Source organism: Mauremys mutica, chromosome 3, assembly GCF_020497125.1.
Source record: "Mauremys mutica isolate MM-2020 ecotype Southern chromosome 3, ASM2049712v1, whole genome shotgun sequence".
Taxonomy (NCBI): domain Eukaryota; kingdom Metazoa; phylum Chordata; order Testudines; family Geoemydidae; genus Mauremys; species Mauremys mutica.
This window is the reverse complement of record NC_059074.1, coordinates 181,478,970-181,496,215: the sequence shown is the minus strand read 5'-3', so window position 1 is coordinate 181,496,215 and position 17,246 is coordinate 181,478,970. Positions and strand designations below refer to the sequence as shown.

General features: G+C 40.5%; 1 protein-coding gene across 8 annotated transcripts in view; it reads right to left on the bottom strand.

Annotated features, from left to right (window-relative positions):
• The window catches only part of NRXN1 (neurexin 1), a 1,323,847-nt gene that overhangs the window by 721,944 nt on the left and 584,657 nt on the right, over positions 1–17,246 (bottom strand). For all 8 annotated transcript variants that reach the window (XM_045010133.1, XM_045010135.1, XM_045010134.1 and 5 more), the window contains one exon: positions 626–1,009. In XM_045010133.1, coding sequence (XP_044866068.1) covers positions 626–1,009 — 384 coding nt within the window. The remainder of the gene's footprint in view (positions 1–625; positions 1,010–17,246) is intronic.

Sequence of the window (17,246 nt, the reverse complement as noted above, 5' to 3'; positions counted from 1 at the left end):
ATGGACTAGACATTTTTTTAAACTGCAAAGAGTGAACCTAGATTCCAGGGGCCTGATTTTTTCTCATTTACATTCAAGAGGTGAAATCCTGGAATCACTGCAGTCAGTGAAAGTTTTGCCAAGGACTTCAATGAAGCCAGAATTTCACTCATGGAATTCAAGAATGTACAGTAGTTAGTGGGGTTATACCAGTGTAAGTGTGGGGACTTCGTCCTCATTTCTGAGTCAGATTGTGGTGAATTCAGGTTTCACAGAGTCACATTTCAGTAAATTAATAATAAGAGAAAGTACTTTCTCATGTTGTCACAAAGCTCTTCACAGCTCAGCTTGTAAAATGACAAAAGCTGGGATTTTCAAAGTCACAAATAGCAGATAGGCACCTGACTCTTACTCATCATGAGTGGGAGTTAGGCACCTACCTGCCATTTGTGCCTTTGAAAATCTCCCCCAAACTCTTTCATATGGCCACTTGATTCAATTTAGTTTTCTGCCAATATAAAACCAGTGTGAAGAAGAGCAACAGACAATGAGGGTTATTTTTTAAAAAGGTTAACACAGTACTTGCCATTTTTAATCATTGTTAATTTCTACATTTTAGAGTGATGCACAATCTTTTGAAACCTACCTCTCTCACATGATCTGCCAAGGTAGCCTGTACCAGAACAATCACAGATATATCTGTTCCACCCATCCCTGCATACACCATTGTTTTTACAGGGGTTGCTCAGGCATGGTTTTGCAGTTTCTCTTGAGCATGAGGGTTTAACTCCAGCAGTGCTTTGAATTTCAGCCATTTGTCGAATATCCTTGCTTTGGCCATCAATAAACAAGTCTCTGATGCAGCCAACATATCCGTAATTGAGAAGTGCTGTCCACACCTCTGTTGGAAAGACCAGCCCTGCTTTATTTTCTGGCAAGCCCCCAAGATACAAGTCATCATCTAGGTCTAGGATTTCGCTTTCTCCTGGTGCAGTGTAAGGTGTACGTAATGTGTTCACAGAAATGGTACCTGGTAAGAAACAACAAAATGCAAGATTTTAAAGATATTAAAGCGAATTCTGGCAGCATTTATTCCCTGAGTCCCAAAATGCAGTATTTGCTTATTGCCAAATATCTCATGCATGAAAACCCTAGATAAATGTTGTATTTACACATTTTAAAATAATAAAATGACATTATTTTGTATTAAAATATCTCTTAAACACTATCAGGAAATATGTGGTATACAAACATTTCCACAAAATACTGCATGAACTTAAATGTATGAAAACTAAAATCAATGTAAGGGATTTCAGGTAGATAAAATGTATAATTCAGTGCAAAAAAATCAAATATAGGGTGATCTTCAGAAATACCCTGTTGGTGCAACAGCAACTCTCTGCACTGCCCTCTAAGTGGCTCAAGATCCCGTGCTTGGGATTCTGCCTCTGAGGAGATAATGGGCGGAGTCTTTGGGCTGGATCCAAAGCCCATCCAGATCATTGAAAAGATTTGTTTCAATGAGCTTCGGATCAGACCCTTTGTCTGGGAGGGGAGGGGAAGTACTCTCATCCGCTGCCAGGCAGCCAATTATTAAAGAGATAGTGATATACACCCAGAGGGGAAAAAATCAATGCCTCTGACATTTGCATCTAAATATGTGCTTGTTACAGGGAAAGAGGGAAGTGCGAGATAAATCATGAAATCAGAAATATTTATTTATTTTTGCTTTCAGTTAAAAAACAAAAACAAGCCTGAAATTTTAGCTCTGCCATTTAGGCAAGAAGTCTCAAAAAAGCTCAGATGTGTTGCTCAAAATGTTGGCTAGGATGATCAATTGTCAAGATCCTCTACTCTGAAAATAATTGTAAAGACTGAGGACTCCAACTGAAAGAATTGAACATAGAGAACCATAGCACATGTGTGCTAATCAGATTCAGGCCAACTGTTGCAGTAAGATTATTAAAACAAAATCTGTGTGTGGATTTTAATATGATCCTGTCTTCACATTCAAGCAAGAGGTGAAATCACAATCCCCTACAGATCACTGTATTAAAGTGAAGTACTGAGGCTGACGGAACTGGGCTTATTTAGTCTGCAGAAGAGAAGAATGAGGAGGGATTTGATAGCTGCTTTCAACTACCTGAAGGGGGGTTCCAAAGAGGATGGAGCTCGGCTGTTCTCAGTGGAGGCAGATGACAGAACAATGAGCAGTGGTCTCAAGTTGCAGTGGGGGAGGTCTAGGCTGGATATTAGAAAACACTATTTCATGAGGAGGGTGGTGAAGCACTGGAATGGGTTACCTAGGGAGGTGGTGGAATCTCCATCCTTAGAGGTTTTTAAGACCCATCTTAACAAAGCCCTGGCCGGGATGATTTCATTGGTGTTGGGCCTGCTTTTAGCAGGGGATTGGACTAGATGACCTCCTGAAGTCTCTTCCAGCCCTAATATTCTATGATTCTACCAGCCACATTATACTATATAAGTTACAGCAGTGTGTGTTTTATGTTTTACCCTCAGCAATGTGTTTGAAAGGGTACTATGGAAAGCAGGAGAACCCAGGATCATATTCCTCTTTACATACAGATGCATGTGAAACATCATTCCTATTATCACTATGCAGCACAGAATCCAGAAAACCTCAAGGATTATTATTGAGAATTGACAACTATGGAACAGTTCTCCAGGAATGTCATTTGGAAAGGATATTTCCAAGATCTTGCATGCACCTATATCAAAATACGATTATAAATCCCTAACTGAAGGAGGTGGGTATGTTGAATCTTTAACTAAGAGACCCTTTCTTCCATCGAAAATCCCTCAAAATTTGCAATCATGAGAACCTAAGGTTATTTTACTAAATCTATATTTAAGCACCTCTATCACAAGTCTTATTTCTGATGTTCTGAGCATCCACATTCCCATTAAATCAAACCTCAGAAAGTCAGCACCTCTGAATATCAGGCTACCTATTAATGTGAAAATTTTTGCCGAAGCTTTTAGTAATCAGTTGTGTCAACCAACACACACCTTTTACCTAATTTGATACATATTAAATTAGATATGGTAGTTACTGCATTATGAATTGTTAGGATATAGATATTCAGGCCTGTCTGCAAAGGCCTATACTTTAAGAATTTAGGTGTATACCTATACACCTAGTTATAGAGGTATAAAAGAAAGAATCAAAGATCACTGTCTGTCTCTGTAATGGCCTTCTCTTACTGTGACAGGCTAAGGCCGTCAGCTAAGATGTAGTTAGGCAGCCATAAGCTGGGAAGTGTATGGTCACATCCTCACATTCCAAACTAGTCACATTGAAATAAGGTGCTATTGGGCTATTAGGAATACAATCCTGCCCTGATATTTCTATCACCTCCATAGAAAGAGAAGAGCCTAGAAGATGTAAAAGAAAGCTTAGTTTGATAGCATCCTGTCTGGCAAGAACTCACTTATCAATAGACACAGCTGAAAAACCCTTATGTCTGTATAGGTGTAGTTGTGAAATCCTCACTTCTGTATTGTTTTGTATGTTTATTTGCATGGTCTCTGTCTGGTTCTGAGATTGTTTCTGTCTGCTGTATAATTAATTTTTTGGGTGTAAACCAATAAAGGTGGTGGAATATAATTGGTTAAACCATGTTACAATATGTTAGGATTGGTTAGATAAATTTCAGTAAAATGATTGGTTAAGGAATAGCTAAGCAAAACTCAGGTTTTACTATATAGTCTGCAGTCAATCAGGAAGGGGGTGGAATGGGAACAGGGACTGGGAATGGGGGAATTAAAATCATGTTTTGCTAAACGGGGGAATGGGAACAGGGGATGGGACCAGGAACAGGGACACAGGCAAGTCTCTGTGGTGTCAGAGCTGGGAAGGGGACACTAAGGAAGGAAACTGGAATCATGCTTGCTGGAAGTTCACCCCAATAAACATCGAATTGTTTGCGCCTTTGGACTTAGGGTATTGTTGCTCTCTGTTCATGCGAGAAGGACCAGGGAAGTGAGAGGGTGAAGGAATAAGCCCCCTAACATGAATAATATCCGCTAAACTTTAAAAGATAAAGGGAGGGACAGCTCAGTGGTTTGAACATTGGCCTGTTAAATCCGGGGTTGTAAGTTCAATCCTTTAAGGGGGCCACTTAGGGATCTGGGGCAAAAATCAGTACTTGGTCCTGCTAGTAAAGGCAGGGGGCTGGACTCAATGACCTTTCAAGGTCCCTTCCAGTTCTAGGAGATAGGTATATCTCCAATTATTATTTTATTTTTAAGGTTTGGTTATGGGTTTCAGAGCTTTTCTTCTTTAGGTAACGAGCTTGAATTAGACCAAGATCATTAGTGAATAAAAGCTTTCTAATGACATTTTAGCAGCCTAATATACATAAAATGAATTGGTGGTCTTATACCAGTTCCAAGTAACAAAAGCAACCAGTACAACTGGCACATTTTTAAGCATCCTTAGCAGAGAGGACTGAGATTAACTGGACATGGAAAATAAATTATACCTCTTCACCCTTAGGTACTTGATCTCAGTCAAGGTTCAAGAAAACTGGTTGCACAACTTAGTGGAACTTTTCACTGCTTCTACCCATGTTGTATCAGATCTGCTCAGTCTCTAGAGCTATTTGGCATCACCAACATTATTTCACTGGCACTGTGGGAGCCTCAGGCACTGATGCACCTCAGTTCCTCATATTCTCTGCCTGTGGCACATAACAGTCTAGTCTCCTGTGGGATGTAATACTTTGGTCTAATTTTGTTGCTGGCATTAGCATATGGGTGCTGTCATAATATGACTTTGACTTCTGTATTTGGGGGGCCAAGGGGCGGGGTGGGTGGGAGATGAGGCTCCACAGGGGATCCAGATGCAGCAGGTGGGGGGTCTTAGCAGGGCAGGCCTCTGGATGCAGGGAGTGACGCGTGGTGGTACTGTGACTCAGATGTGGGGGGCTTGGTAGGGCTCAGCAGGCGGGTCTGGGTTGTGGGGTCTCTGGAGGCAGGGGGTGAGGCTCAGCAGGGTGGGGATTCAGGTGCGTGGCACTTGGGAGGGAGGTCTGGATGCACTAGAGTTGGGCAGATGCGGGTGCAGCTCCCCATACTGTGACCTCTCCCCTTCGCAGCTGAGGAGTGATGTGGGCAGGAAGTGGAGCGGGTGTGTGTGTGAAGCTTCCCGGAGCCAGGAAAGGTTCCTGGGGGTGGTTCAGACTTGACCCTGGTGGCTCCCTGCAGGGGGACTCCCATAGTCCTTCCGCCCCACCCCTACAGCCAGGACTAGCAGCTGAGCACTCACCTGTATGGGGAAGTGGCTCAGCTGCCTTGTACTTATGGAAAATGGCACCAAACTGGAGCTCTGCTGTAAAGGTCGCTGCTCTCCTGCCCTTTGTTTCATGGTCCATGTGGAGAAACTGACCGGCAGGCATGGAGTGCCTTGCATCACCACTTGTGCACCCATGCAATATTCCTCTGTGCCCTCCAAGAGAACTGGGGGGGATGGTGAGCAGCAACACCAGGCTGTGTGCCTGCCGGTCAGTTTCTCCATATAGGCAGTGTGATGAGTTATCAGGAGCTACTTTCCTGCCCTCCCCTTATGCAGACCATAGACTCATAGATTTCAAGGTAAGAAGGGACCATTATGATCATCTAGTCTGACCTCCTGCACAAGGCAGGCCACAGAATCTCACCCACCCACTTCAATAACAAACCCCTAACCTATGTCTGAATTATTGAAGTCGTCAAATTGTGGTTTGAAGACCTCAAGCTGCAGAGAATCCCCCAGCAAGTGACCCGGGCCCCATGCTGCAGAGGAAGGCGAAAAAGCTCCAGGGCCTCTGCCAATCTGCCCTGGAGGAAAATTCCTTCCCGACCCCAAATATGGCGATCAGTTAAACCCTGAGCATGTGGGCAAGACTCACCAGCCAGCACCCAGGAAAGAATTCTCTGTAGTAACTCAGATACCACCCCATCTAACATCCCATCACAGATCACTGGGCGTACTTACCTGCTGATAATCAAAGATTAATTGCAAAATTAATTGCCAAAATTAGGCTATCCCATCATACCATCCCCTCCATAAACTTATCAAGCTTAGTCTTGAAGCCAGATATGTCTTTTGCCCCCACTACTCCCCTTGGAAGGCTGTTCCAGAACTTCACTCCTCTAATGGTTAGAAACCTTCATCTAATTTCAAGTCTAAACTTCCTCGTGTCCAGTTTATATCCATTTGTTCTTGTGTCCACATTGGTACTAAGCTTAAATAATTCCTCTCCCTCCCTAATATTTATCCCTCTGACATATTTATAAAGAGCAATCATATCCCCCCTCAAGCTTCTTTTGGTTAGGCTAAACAAGCCAAGCTCTTTGAGTCTCCTTTCATAAGACAGATTTTCCATTCCTCGGATCATCCTAGTAGCCCCTCTCTGAACCTGTTCCAGTTTGAATTCATCCTTCTTAAACATGGGAGACCAGAACTGCACACAGTATTCCAGATGAGGTCTCACCAGTGCCTTGTATAACGGTACTAACACCTCCTTATCTTTGCTGGAAATACCTCACCTGATGTATCCTAAAACTGCATTAGCTTTTTTAACGGCCATATCACATTGGAGACTCATAGTCATCCTGTGATCAACCAATACTCCGAGGTCCTTCTCCTCCTCCGTTACTTCCAGCTGATGTGTCCCCAATTTATAACTAAAATTCTTGTTATTAATCCCTAAATGCATGACCTTGCACTTTTCACTATTAAATTTCATCCTATTACTATTACTCCAGTTTACAAGGTCATCCATATCTTCCTGTAAGATATCCTGGTCCTTCTCTGTGTTAGCAATACCTCCCAGCTTTGTGTCATCCTCAAACTTTATTAGCACATTCCCACTTTTTGTGCCAAGGTCAGTAATAAAAAGATTAAATAAAATTGGTCTCAAAGCCCATCCCTGAGGAACTCCACTCTTAACCTCCTTCCAGCCTGACAATTCACCTTTCAGTATGACCCGTTGTAGTCTCCCCTTTAACCAGGTCTTTATCCACCTTTCAATTTTCATATTGATTCCCATCTTTTCCAATTTAACTAATAATTCGCCATGTGGAACCATATCAAATGCTTTACTGAAATCGAGGTAAATTAGATCCACTGCATTTCCTTTGTCTAAACAATCTGTTACCTTCTCAAAGAAGGAGATCAGGTTAGTTTGGCACGATCTACCTTTTGTAAAAACATGTTGTATTTTGTCCCAATTACCATTGACCTCAATGTCCTTAACTACTTTCTCCTTCACAATTTTTTCCAAGACCTTACATATTACAGATGTCAAACTAACAGGCTTATAGTTACTCGGATTATTTTTTTTCCCTTTCTTAAAAATAGGAACTATGTTAGCAATTCTCCAGTCGTACAGTACAACCCCTGAGTTTACTGATTCATTAAAAATTCTTGCTAATGGGCTTGCAATTTCATGTGCTAGTTCCTTTAATATTCTTGGATGAAGATTATCCGGGCCCTCCGATTTTGTCCCATTAAGCTGTTCAAGTTTGGCTTCTACCTCGGATGTGGTAATATCTACCTCCATATCCTCATTCCCATTTGTCATCCTACCATTATCCCTAAGCTCCTCATTAGCCTCATTAAAGACTGAGGCAAAGTATTTGTTTAGATATTGGGCCATGCCTAGATTATCCTTAAGCTCCATTCCATCCTCAGTGTTTAGTGGTCCCACTTCTTCTTTCTTTGTTTTCTTCTTATTTGTATGGCTATAGAACCTTTTACTATTGGTTTTAATTCCCTCTGCAAGGTCCAACTCCATATGGCTTTTGGCCTTTCTCACTTTATCCCTACATGATCTGACCTCAATAAGGTAGCTTTCCTTGCTAATCCTTCCCATCTTCCACTCTTGTAGGCTTTCTGCTTTTTCTTAATCATCATGTGAGGGGAAACTGCCCAGCAGACACAGAGCTTCATAGAGTCAAAGCAGGACCAACCCCAACTATATCATCCCAGCCAGGGCTTCACGAAGCCGGGCATAAAAAACCTCTAAGGATGGAGATTCTACCACCTCCCTAGGTAACCCATTCCAGTGCTTCACCACCCTCCTCATGAAATAGTGTTTCCTAATATCCAACCTAGACCTCCCCCACTGCAACTTGAGACCATTGCTTCTTGTTCCATCATCTGCCACCACAGAGAACAGCTGAGTTTCATCCTCTCTGGAACCCCGCTTCAGGTAGTTGAAGGCTGCTATCAAATCCCGCCTCACTCAATGCAAATAAAGACACAGGCTGCCCTCACAAAGGATTATGTCCTCACAAATCCTCACAAATCATGTTATAACAAAGGATGGCCAATTCCTAGTCACCATATGTGACCCAGCCAAGAGACAAAGTAACCTGGAAGATGAGGGAATCAGTCAATAAGACTGAGGGCAGAAAGATGCCAGATGAGGCAAGGAGTGACAAGCACTCTTGCTTCAGTAAATAGGGTTGAACATGATGGAACGTCTTGTAGAAGAATGCAATGGGTCACCAATAAACCCTGATGATTATAGGCTACAAAATGAGATATTCTGAAGCAATAAAAGTTTGCTCTCTAATGGCAAAAACTATTGCTTTTGAGCTATATAAAGTATTTACCTGGATAGGAGTTCTGCCTGGATAGGAGTTTTCTGGGGCACCTGGCATTGGTCACTGTCAGAAGACAAGATACTGGGCTAGATGGATCTTTGGTCTGACCCAGTATGGCCGTTTTTATGTTCTTATGATATCTTGACTGACAGATGGACCAATTTTTCATCAAAACGTATGACACTGCACAAAATTTAGATTATCTTTGAGATCTTATGGAAATTTTAACATTCAATTATTCTTAAAAAGAAGCTCAAATCCATCATGAGAGAAACAGTCATCTATGTGATCTTGGGTTTACTCCATTTTTATACCATGTCTTTGGAGCTCTCCTTATTTTGCAGAGCTTGAGAGAGGAGTTCTTCAGCTACATTGCCAATATGTTGCAGCATATCTGAATAATTTCAACCCAGAGATGTAGGCAGATGCTTTTGCCAGAATGGCAGAAGAAAAACTGTTTTAGTGGGAAGGGATGTCTTAGAGGAAAATGGTTGTGCAGGGCTGAGAAACTACAGCTTTAGATTGTAAACTAATCTGGGGCAGGTAACATCTTTTTGTTCTGCATTTGTACAGTGCCTAGCACCTTGCTGCTACAGTGATATAAAGCAAACAAATACATAAATAAATATTAATACAGCCGATGATGAGACAGTGAACACCCAAGGGAAAAGGTGGCTTCTTTCACAGACTGCTTGACCACCTGGTGAGTAGAAAAGATTCTCCATATCTCCCTGAGGCAAGAAAAACCTAGGGAGAAAACTGCTTAAAACTTTTTGATTGACTTTTGGGTCATAGAGAGGAAAGGCAAGGCCTAGTTAAGGACTGCACTAAGTGAGCTTCAGGGATTGATCTGACTCAGAGCACTGATCCTTGATCAATGAATTTAACTTCAGAATCTCAGTAAAGAAGTATTTCTTTCCCCCAATATCACCTGGAAGCAAGTCCATCCTTTAGGCTCTTACTATGACCTGTTGGATCTCTAACAATGAGACACCCAGCCAGGTACTGTATGCATCATCTGAGGGCAGAATGGCGGGAGGGGGAGGGAGTTGTACTACTTTATGGATAAACAATCACTTGTACAGTACCAACCCAGAACACTACTTGAATGACTAATTAGGATTGTTTATCTTTGGAGCACCCGGTCAATCCAACACTTCAAATAAGTAATTTCAAATATGTATTTAATCAGGAATAAGTGTTATGATTCATGAATGGTCTATTTTATTATACATATTTTTATATATAAGTACCAAACCACAGGGCTTGTAATGGCTATTTAGAAAGTGCTGCTTGCAGTGCAAGACTGATTACAGTAAACCTCTAATTATATGCTCTGGTGAGATCCATGTGTGCGTGCTCTCTCTCTCTCACTCACACACACACACAAACATACACACAATAATTTCTAGAGCTTAAACCAGAACTCTGACTTTAATTCAAAATATCAGTGACTTTTTAGCCCTTACATGCTGGCTTACCCATGCATAACTGCTAGTACAATCTGTTCTACAGTGTTGTACACCATTGAAGGCTGACGAGAATGATACATTCTCTATCTGATTTTAATGTGTAATGTTGATTTCTAAAGGATGGCAGTTTGTTAGAAAAATGCTTGTGAGGTTATCCTTGAGTATGCCAAACAACTTAACAAAAATTTAAACAATACTCAGGCCTCACAAATCAGTTATTAACCTAGCCCTAATGTGTCAGAAAAACCACTGTGGGCAAAGACCTTTGCAGCTGTTTCATGGTATGTTCCTACTTCTTTTACTGCAAAGTTGGCAGTACTGTAACAGCTGAACAGCCAAACATTTCCCTTAGGTATCTGTTAATGAGCCTCTTCAATCATATTCATTATCTCAGCAATTTAGTTTTTATAAGTCTGTTTACAAGAAACTAAGACATCCACGCTCAGACATATTTCTAAACCTTGTCTCATCAATTGTGATCAGTAAAATACTGAGATTGTAACTGCAGCTGGTGCAGCTACCTTGTTCTCTGTACTTACCTTACGTAGTCTATTAAGTTACTAAGTGAAACTCTCATACTGTTTATTGGCAGATAGTGAAAAGCTAAGAAAAGACTAGGCTATTCTGGTTATATTATATCGTACTCTTAGTGTGCTGGAGTGAATATCATCTGGTAGTCTGGTAACAGCTATGGCCAAACAAGGCTAGCTAGATGACAGAAAGGCGATAGTTGTTGTTGCTGCAGCTTAGAGTGGATGTTTCCTGTGGCCGAGAATCAGGAAGAGAGCAAAGACCAGAAAATAAATCAAAGCACTTGCTGATCCTGCTAATACAGAAGTCAAGGAAATTAGCCACACTCCTTGAGAAGCGTCACAGCTTTCTATTATCAGTGGGCACCACTCTGTTTTGGATTTGAAAGCTAGAGAAATGTAGAAATAAAAAATTGCAAAACATGGAACATTATTTAGCAGCAAATATGGTACTTGAGCTACTTATTCATGAAGATGGAGCACAAATTAAAAATATGTCATGTTAGCAGTGATCGGCTCAGATAAGTAGCTAATAAGTTGGCGATCTCAAAAGATCAGTCTCTCAGGAGATTTCCAGTATTCCTGGTTTTGGCTGGAATAGATTTATTGCAGAAGATGCCTCTCTCATAGATTCTGCCATGATTACTCACACTGAGCGTGTAATAGTGAGGAGTTGTGAAAGACAGTACCAAACATGATAGGAGTAGCAGAATCTAGCTGAGAATATTTTGGTACTTTCATTTCCAGTCAGAAGAAAAAGAGGAACACACAACTTATTTTTATGTTAATCAAATGTTTTTTTCTGATGCAAATTCTGTGGTCCCTATTCAGCCATTATTTAGGCAATACTCCCATTAGATTAGATGACAGCATTGCCAATGCAAAAATGGAATAAGAATTTCAGTACTTTTCCCACTGTAAATATTAGCCAAACGTATTCAAACCCATTTGTGTTGGGTTCAGGTTTTAGATGAAAGTTCAGTACAGTACTAATTTTCAGGGTGGATAAAAATCATTTTTAAAAAAAATCAGATTTTTTTAATTTAAATTGGATTTTTTTGATAAAATGATTTTTGAGGAAATAAACTATCTAAAGAGTTTTAATTAAGATACATTATAGCTCAAAGATATGTCATTACGGAATAGGGATTATAAATTCTAATTCTATAGTATGAGACAATATATTCATGTAATGTTTAAGAAAAGTTTTGTAAATTAATTCCAATAGTTCATGGATTAGGGACCCAATTTTATGGGATTCCAGGGGCTTCTGTATAGATTATTTAAATTAATCTATCTACCCAATGGGACTCAGTGCTCAGTCTAGAAGATGCCATCAGAGATGCTTAGTTTTGCAGTTCTCAAACTGTGGATTTGTGTCTCCAGAGATAACATGCTTGTTAACAGCAAAAATGTTTTTAAAATAAAATAAATAAATAATATATAGCGGTGAGAAATCACAGACCCCAACTCTATTGTCCCTCTGCAAATTTGTGTACACAGAGTCAATCCCTTACCTCTCTCTAAAAGTGCAAAGTTTCAAAAAGTTCAATGAATAGAAGATTGTTGGGGGCGAATAGGTCTGGATAAGGAGAAAAAGTCCGGAGATAAATGTGAGAAGGGAGGGACAAGTGGTAGAAACAAAAGTGAAACTGTTTGCACAGCATATTCCAGAAGTCTTGAGGTCTTTCTGAGTGCCGCCTTCATTGATTTGAGATCTACCATACCATTCTCTCACTAGAAGGGAAAACCTATAATGGCAGCAGGCCATAAAAAGAGACCCAGTTTGGGAATATTTTAATGAATTTCTTCTACCTGTGAGTAAGACAGGCATGCGTGCAAAATGCAAACAGTGCAACAAAGAAATGGAAGGCCTGGTTGCCTCAATGAAACAACATCATGAGAAGTGTTCCTTCTCAGGGGGAAGCTGCGTTAAAGATGATGAAAGGAACATGTCTGAACATGCAGGATCTTCAGGTTGTTCAATTTTTTTATTTCATACTTCCTTCTTAAGGACTGCCTGCCTTCCTTCTGGACTATTCTTGAATTCTCATGTTTGAGCAAAAAATATAGTTGTTACTCTATGGTACTATCATTTTAGATTCAGTTGTGATAAAAAATAAATAGCTGAAATGGGCAGATCTTCCTTTTACAATTTCACCTTTAAAGTAGTACTGAGTGTCAGTGAATGCAATGAGTAATACTAAATGAGCAGTATGGTAATAATACTTAAATAACTGCATTGACTTATTTTGTTTACCAGCAGATTGCAAAAAGAGATAATTGCCCGGTTTGTTTATGCAAAAAACTCTCCTTTGCGTATGATTGAGAACCCACACTTCATTAACATGGTTCAGTCATTAACACCAGGATACAGTCCACCCAACAGAGCAGATGTTGCAGGCAAATTGCTGGATAAAGTGTATGAAAGATAAATTGGGCAGTGTGCAAAAGGTCTAGAGGGTAAAATTGTTAACATGAGTCTTGATGGGTGGTGCAATGTTTACAATGATCCTGTTGTATGTGCTTGTGTGAGAACCAAAGAAGGGAATGTCTTCCTTATAGAAACAATTGATACATCAGGAAATGCACACATAGCAGAATACTTACAAGAAGTAGCAGTAAAAGCTATAACAAACTGTGAAAAAAAATTCAAATGTCTAGTACACAGCTTGTCACAGACAATGCTGCAAATGTATCCAAGATGAGAAGAAATTATTTAGAAGAGTGTGAAGGAAGTCCCAAGCTAATAACATATGGTTGCAGTGCTCATTTCATGCACCTCCTAGCCAAAGACTTCAGTGTTCCAGAAATAAAGGCTAATGTCGTTGAAATTGCAAAAGCCTTCTGTAACAGCCACTTTGCAGCAGCTGTTCTGAAAAAAAAGTGGGAGGAACCAAGCTAACTCTCCCACAAGACGTGTGATGGAACTCAGTAGTGGACTGTTTTGAGCACTATATCAAGAACTGGCCTAATCTGATGACAGTTTGTGAACAAAATCATGAAAAAATTGATGGCACTGTCACAGTCAAAGTTCTCAATACTGGGCTTAAGAGAAATGTTGAACACCTGCTGAGTACCCTGAAGCCTATTTCTGTAGCTTTGAACAAAATGCAGGGAAATAGCAGTTTTATTGCTGACGCTGTTGAAATTTGGAAGGAACTGAGTGAGATCTTAAAAAGAGAAATATTCAATGACAGTGTTAAATTACAAGCATTAAAAAAAATGAATGGGACAAGCACTATCTCCAGCTCATTTTCTTGGAAATATTCTCAATACTCAGAACCAGGGTCAAAACTTAACTGCTGAAGAAGAGGAGTTGGCTATGACATGGACATCCAGCAATCATCCCTCCATAATGCCATAATGCTAACTATAATAAACTTCAGAGCTAAGGGGCACCATTTAAGAAATATATGTTTGCTGATGATGTTTTAAAGAAAGTCACACCAGTGAACTGGTGGCAGTCATTTAAGCACTTGGATTCAGAGACTGTTGAAGTGATAATTTCAATTTTAACAGCAGTAGCTTCTTGTACTGTTGTAAAAAGAATATTTTCTTCCTTTGAACTAATTCATTCCAAATTGAGAAATCGTTTGGGGCCAGAAAAAGCAGGAAAGCTTGTTTTTCTTTTCCAGATTATGAACAAACAGGAAAATGAAGGGGAAGATGACTGAGTTAGCTGCAGAAGCCAATATTTTAAGTTTCTCAGGATGACCTGGCTGACAGAGTCGATTTAATTTTTTTTTAATATTGCATTTAACCATTTTAGTTTAAAAAAACAAAACAAAAAAACCTTTGATTTTAAAAAACTTGAATATTTAACTAAATTCAAAAATTCATACACTTGTTTTGTTAAAATATTATTTGTTTGCTATTGAAGAAAAAATCCAGAATACATAAGTTTGTTGTTTTAGTTAAATAAAACAATTTAAATGTCTGGTGATGTTCTCCTCCAAATATTAATGATTAATCAGTTGAACTGGAGATAGTTCACCTCCTAATGACTTCATAAATATCTGCTTCAATTACCTTTGGTAAATGAAATAACCAAACAATCATTCATTTTCTGATATAGCTGTAAAATTCATCTGAAAATTTTTCAAAATAAATCACTTAAAAAATGTATAGTGTGTACTTTCTAAAAATAAAACCTACATCTATCTATGAGTTGTGAAGAATATGTATTAAGGTTATAACAACCAAAAATAATGTACTTTTATGTAGAAATCCATGATTAAATCGAGTCTTCCTGACTAGTGATTTAAATCATGATTTACATCAAATTGATTTAAATCATGATTTAAATCAAATTGATTTAAATCAAATCCACCCTGTTAATTTTACCCATTTCTGTTTATCCATCCCTATCTATGAGTGCATGACCTAGGGCAAATCAGTGTTATTCTTCAAAGAGAAAAACAAACCTATAACAGACATTTGGAAAGTGTAGGGGACAATTTCCTGGTGCAAGTGCTGGAGGAACCAACTAAGGACAGAGCTCTTCTAGATCTGCTGCTCACAAACTGGGAAGAATTCATAGGGGAAGCAAAAGTGGATGGGAACCTGGGAGGCAGTGACCATGAGATGGTCAAGTTCAGGATCCTGACATAAGGAACAAAGGAGAGCAGGAGAATACGGATCCTGTACTTCAGAAAAGCAGACTTTGACTCCCTCAGGGAACTGATGGGCAGGATCCCCTCGTAGAATAACATGAGGGGAAAAGGAGTCCAGGAGTCCTTATTAAGGTTGCAGGAAAAAAAAACATCCCATTGTGTAGAAAGAATAGTAAATATGGCAGGCGACCAGCTTGGCTTAACAGTGGGCAGCACAGTAGGGGAGAAGGTGACCAGCCCTCTGTGAACAAAGAAGTGGTTCAGGACTATTTAGAAAAACTGGACGAGCACAAGTCCATGGGGCCAGATGCGCTGCATCCGAGAGTGCTAAAGGAGTTGGAGGATGTGATTGAAGAGCCATTGGCCATTATCTTTGAAAAATCATGGCGATCGGGGGAGGTCCCGGATGACTGGAAACAGGCTAATGTAGTGCCTATCTTTAAAAAAGGGAAGAAGGAGGATCTGGGGAACTACAGGCCAGTCAGCCTCACCTCAGTCCCTGGATAAATCATTGAGCAGGTCATCAAGGAATCAATTCTGAAGCACTTAGGGGAGAGTGACCAGGAACAGTCATCATGGATTCACCAAGGGCAAGTCATGCCTTACTAACCTAATTGCCTTCTATGAGGAGATAACTGGGTCTGTGGATGAGGGGAAAGCAGTGGACATGTTATTCTTAGACTTTAGCAAAGATTTTGATATGGTCTCCCACAGTATTCTTGCTGGCAAGTTAAAGAAATATGGGCTGGATGAATGGACTATAAGGTGGATAGAAAGCTGGCTAGATTGTCAGGCTCAACGGGTAGTGATCAATGGCTCCATGTCTAGTTGGCAGCCAGTTTCAAGTGGAGTGCCCAAAGGCTCGGTCCTGGGGCCGGTTTTGTTCAATGTCTTCATTAATGATCTGGAGGATGGCGTGGACTGCACCCTCAGCAAGTTTGCAGATGACACTAAACTGGGAGGAATGGTAGACATGCTGGAGGGTAGGGACGGGATACAGAGGGACCTAGACAAATTAGAGGATTGGGCCAAAAGAAACCTGATGAGATTCAACAAGGACAAGTGCAGACTCCTGCACTTAGGACAGAAGTCACTGTTACAGACTAGGGACCGAATGGCTAGGCAGCAGGAAAGGACCTAGGGGTTACAGTGGACAAGAAGCTGGATATGAGTCAGCAGTGTGCCCTTGTTGCCAAGAAGGCTAATGACATTTTGGGCTGTATAAGTAGGGGCATTGCCAGCAGATCGAGGGACGTGATCATTCCCCTCTATTCAACATTGGTGAGGCCTCATCTGGAGTACTGTGTCCAGTTTTGGGCCCCACACTACAAGAAGGATGTGGAAAAATTGGAAAGAGTCCAGCGGAGGGCAACAAAAATGATTAGGGGGCTGGAGCACATGACTTATGAGGAGAGGCTGAGGGAACTGGGATTGTTTAGTCTGCAGAAGAGAAGAATGAGGGGGGATTTGATAGCTGCTTTCAACTACCTGAAAGGGGTTTCCAAAGAGGATGGATCTAGACTGTTCTCAGTGGTATCAGATGACAGAACAAGGATTAGTGGTCTCAAGTTGCAGTGGGGGAGGTTTAGGTTGGATATTAGGAAAAAACTTTTTCACTAGGAGGGTGGTGAAGCACTAGAATGGGTTACCTAGGGAGGTGGTGGAATCTCTTTCCTTAGAGGTTTTTAAGGTCAGGCTTGACAAAGCCCTGGCTGGGATGATTTAGTTGGGGTTGTTCCTGCTTTGAGCAGGGGATTGGACTAGATGACTTCCTGAGGTCCCTTCCAACTCTGATATTCTATGATTCTATGAAAGTATTCATGCCTCCATCTAAATTAACCGTAGAAGTTTGGCTTAAAAGTAGTACATAATATTCAAATGCTAACAATAAACACTACACTAAAATTATTCATGGCTAAAGGTTTGCAAACAAATGGTGGGTGTACACATTGGTCTTCAAACTCTTTGGTATACATCATCCCTGAAAGTAACCTAGATACTTAAAACTCACTAACATTTTCCAGAGATTTACC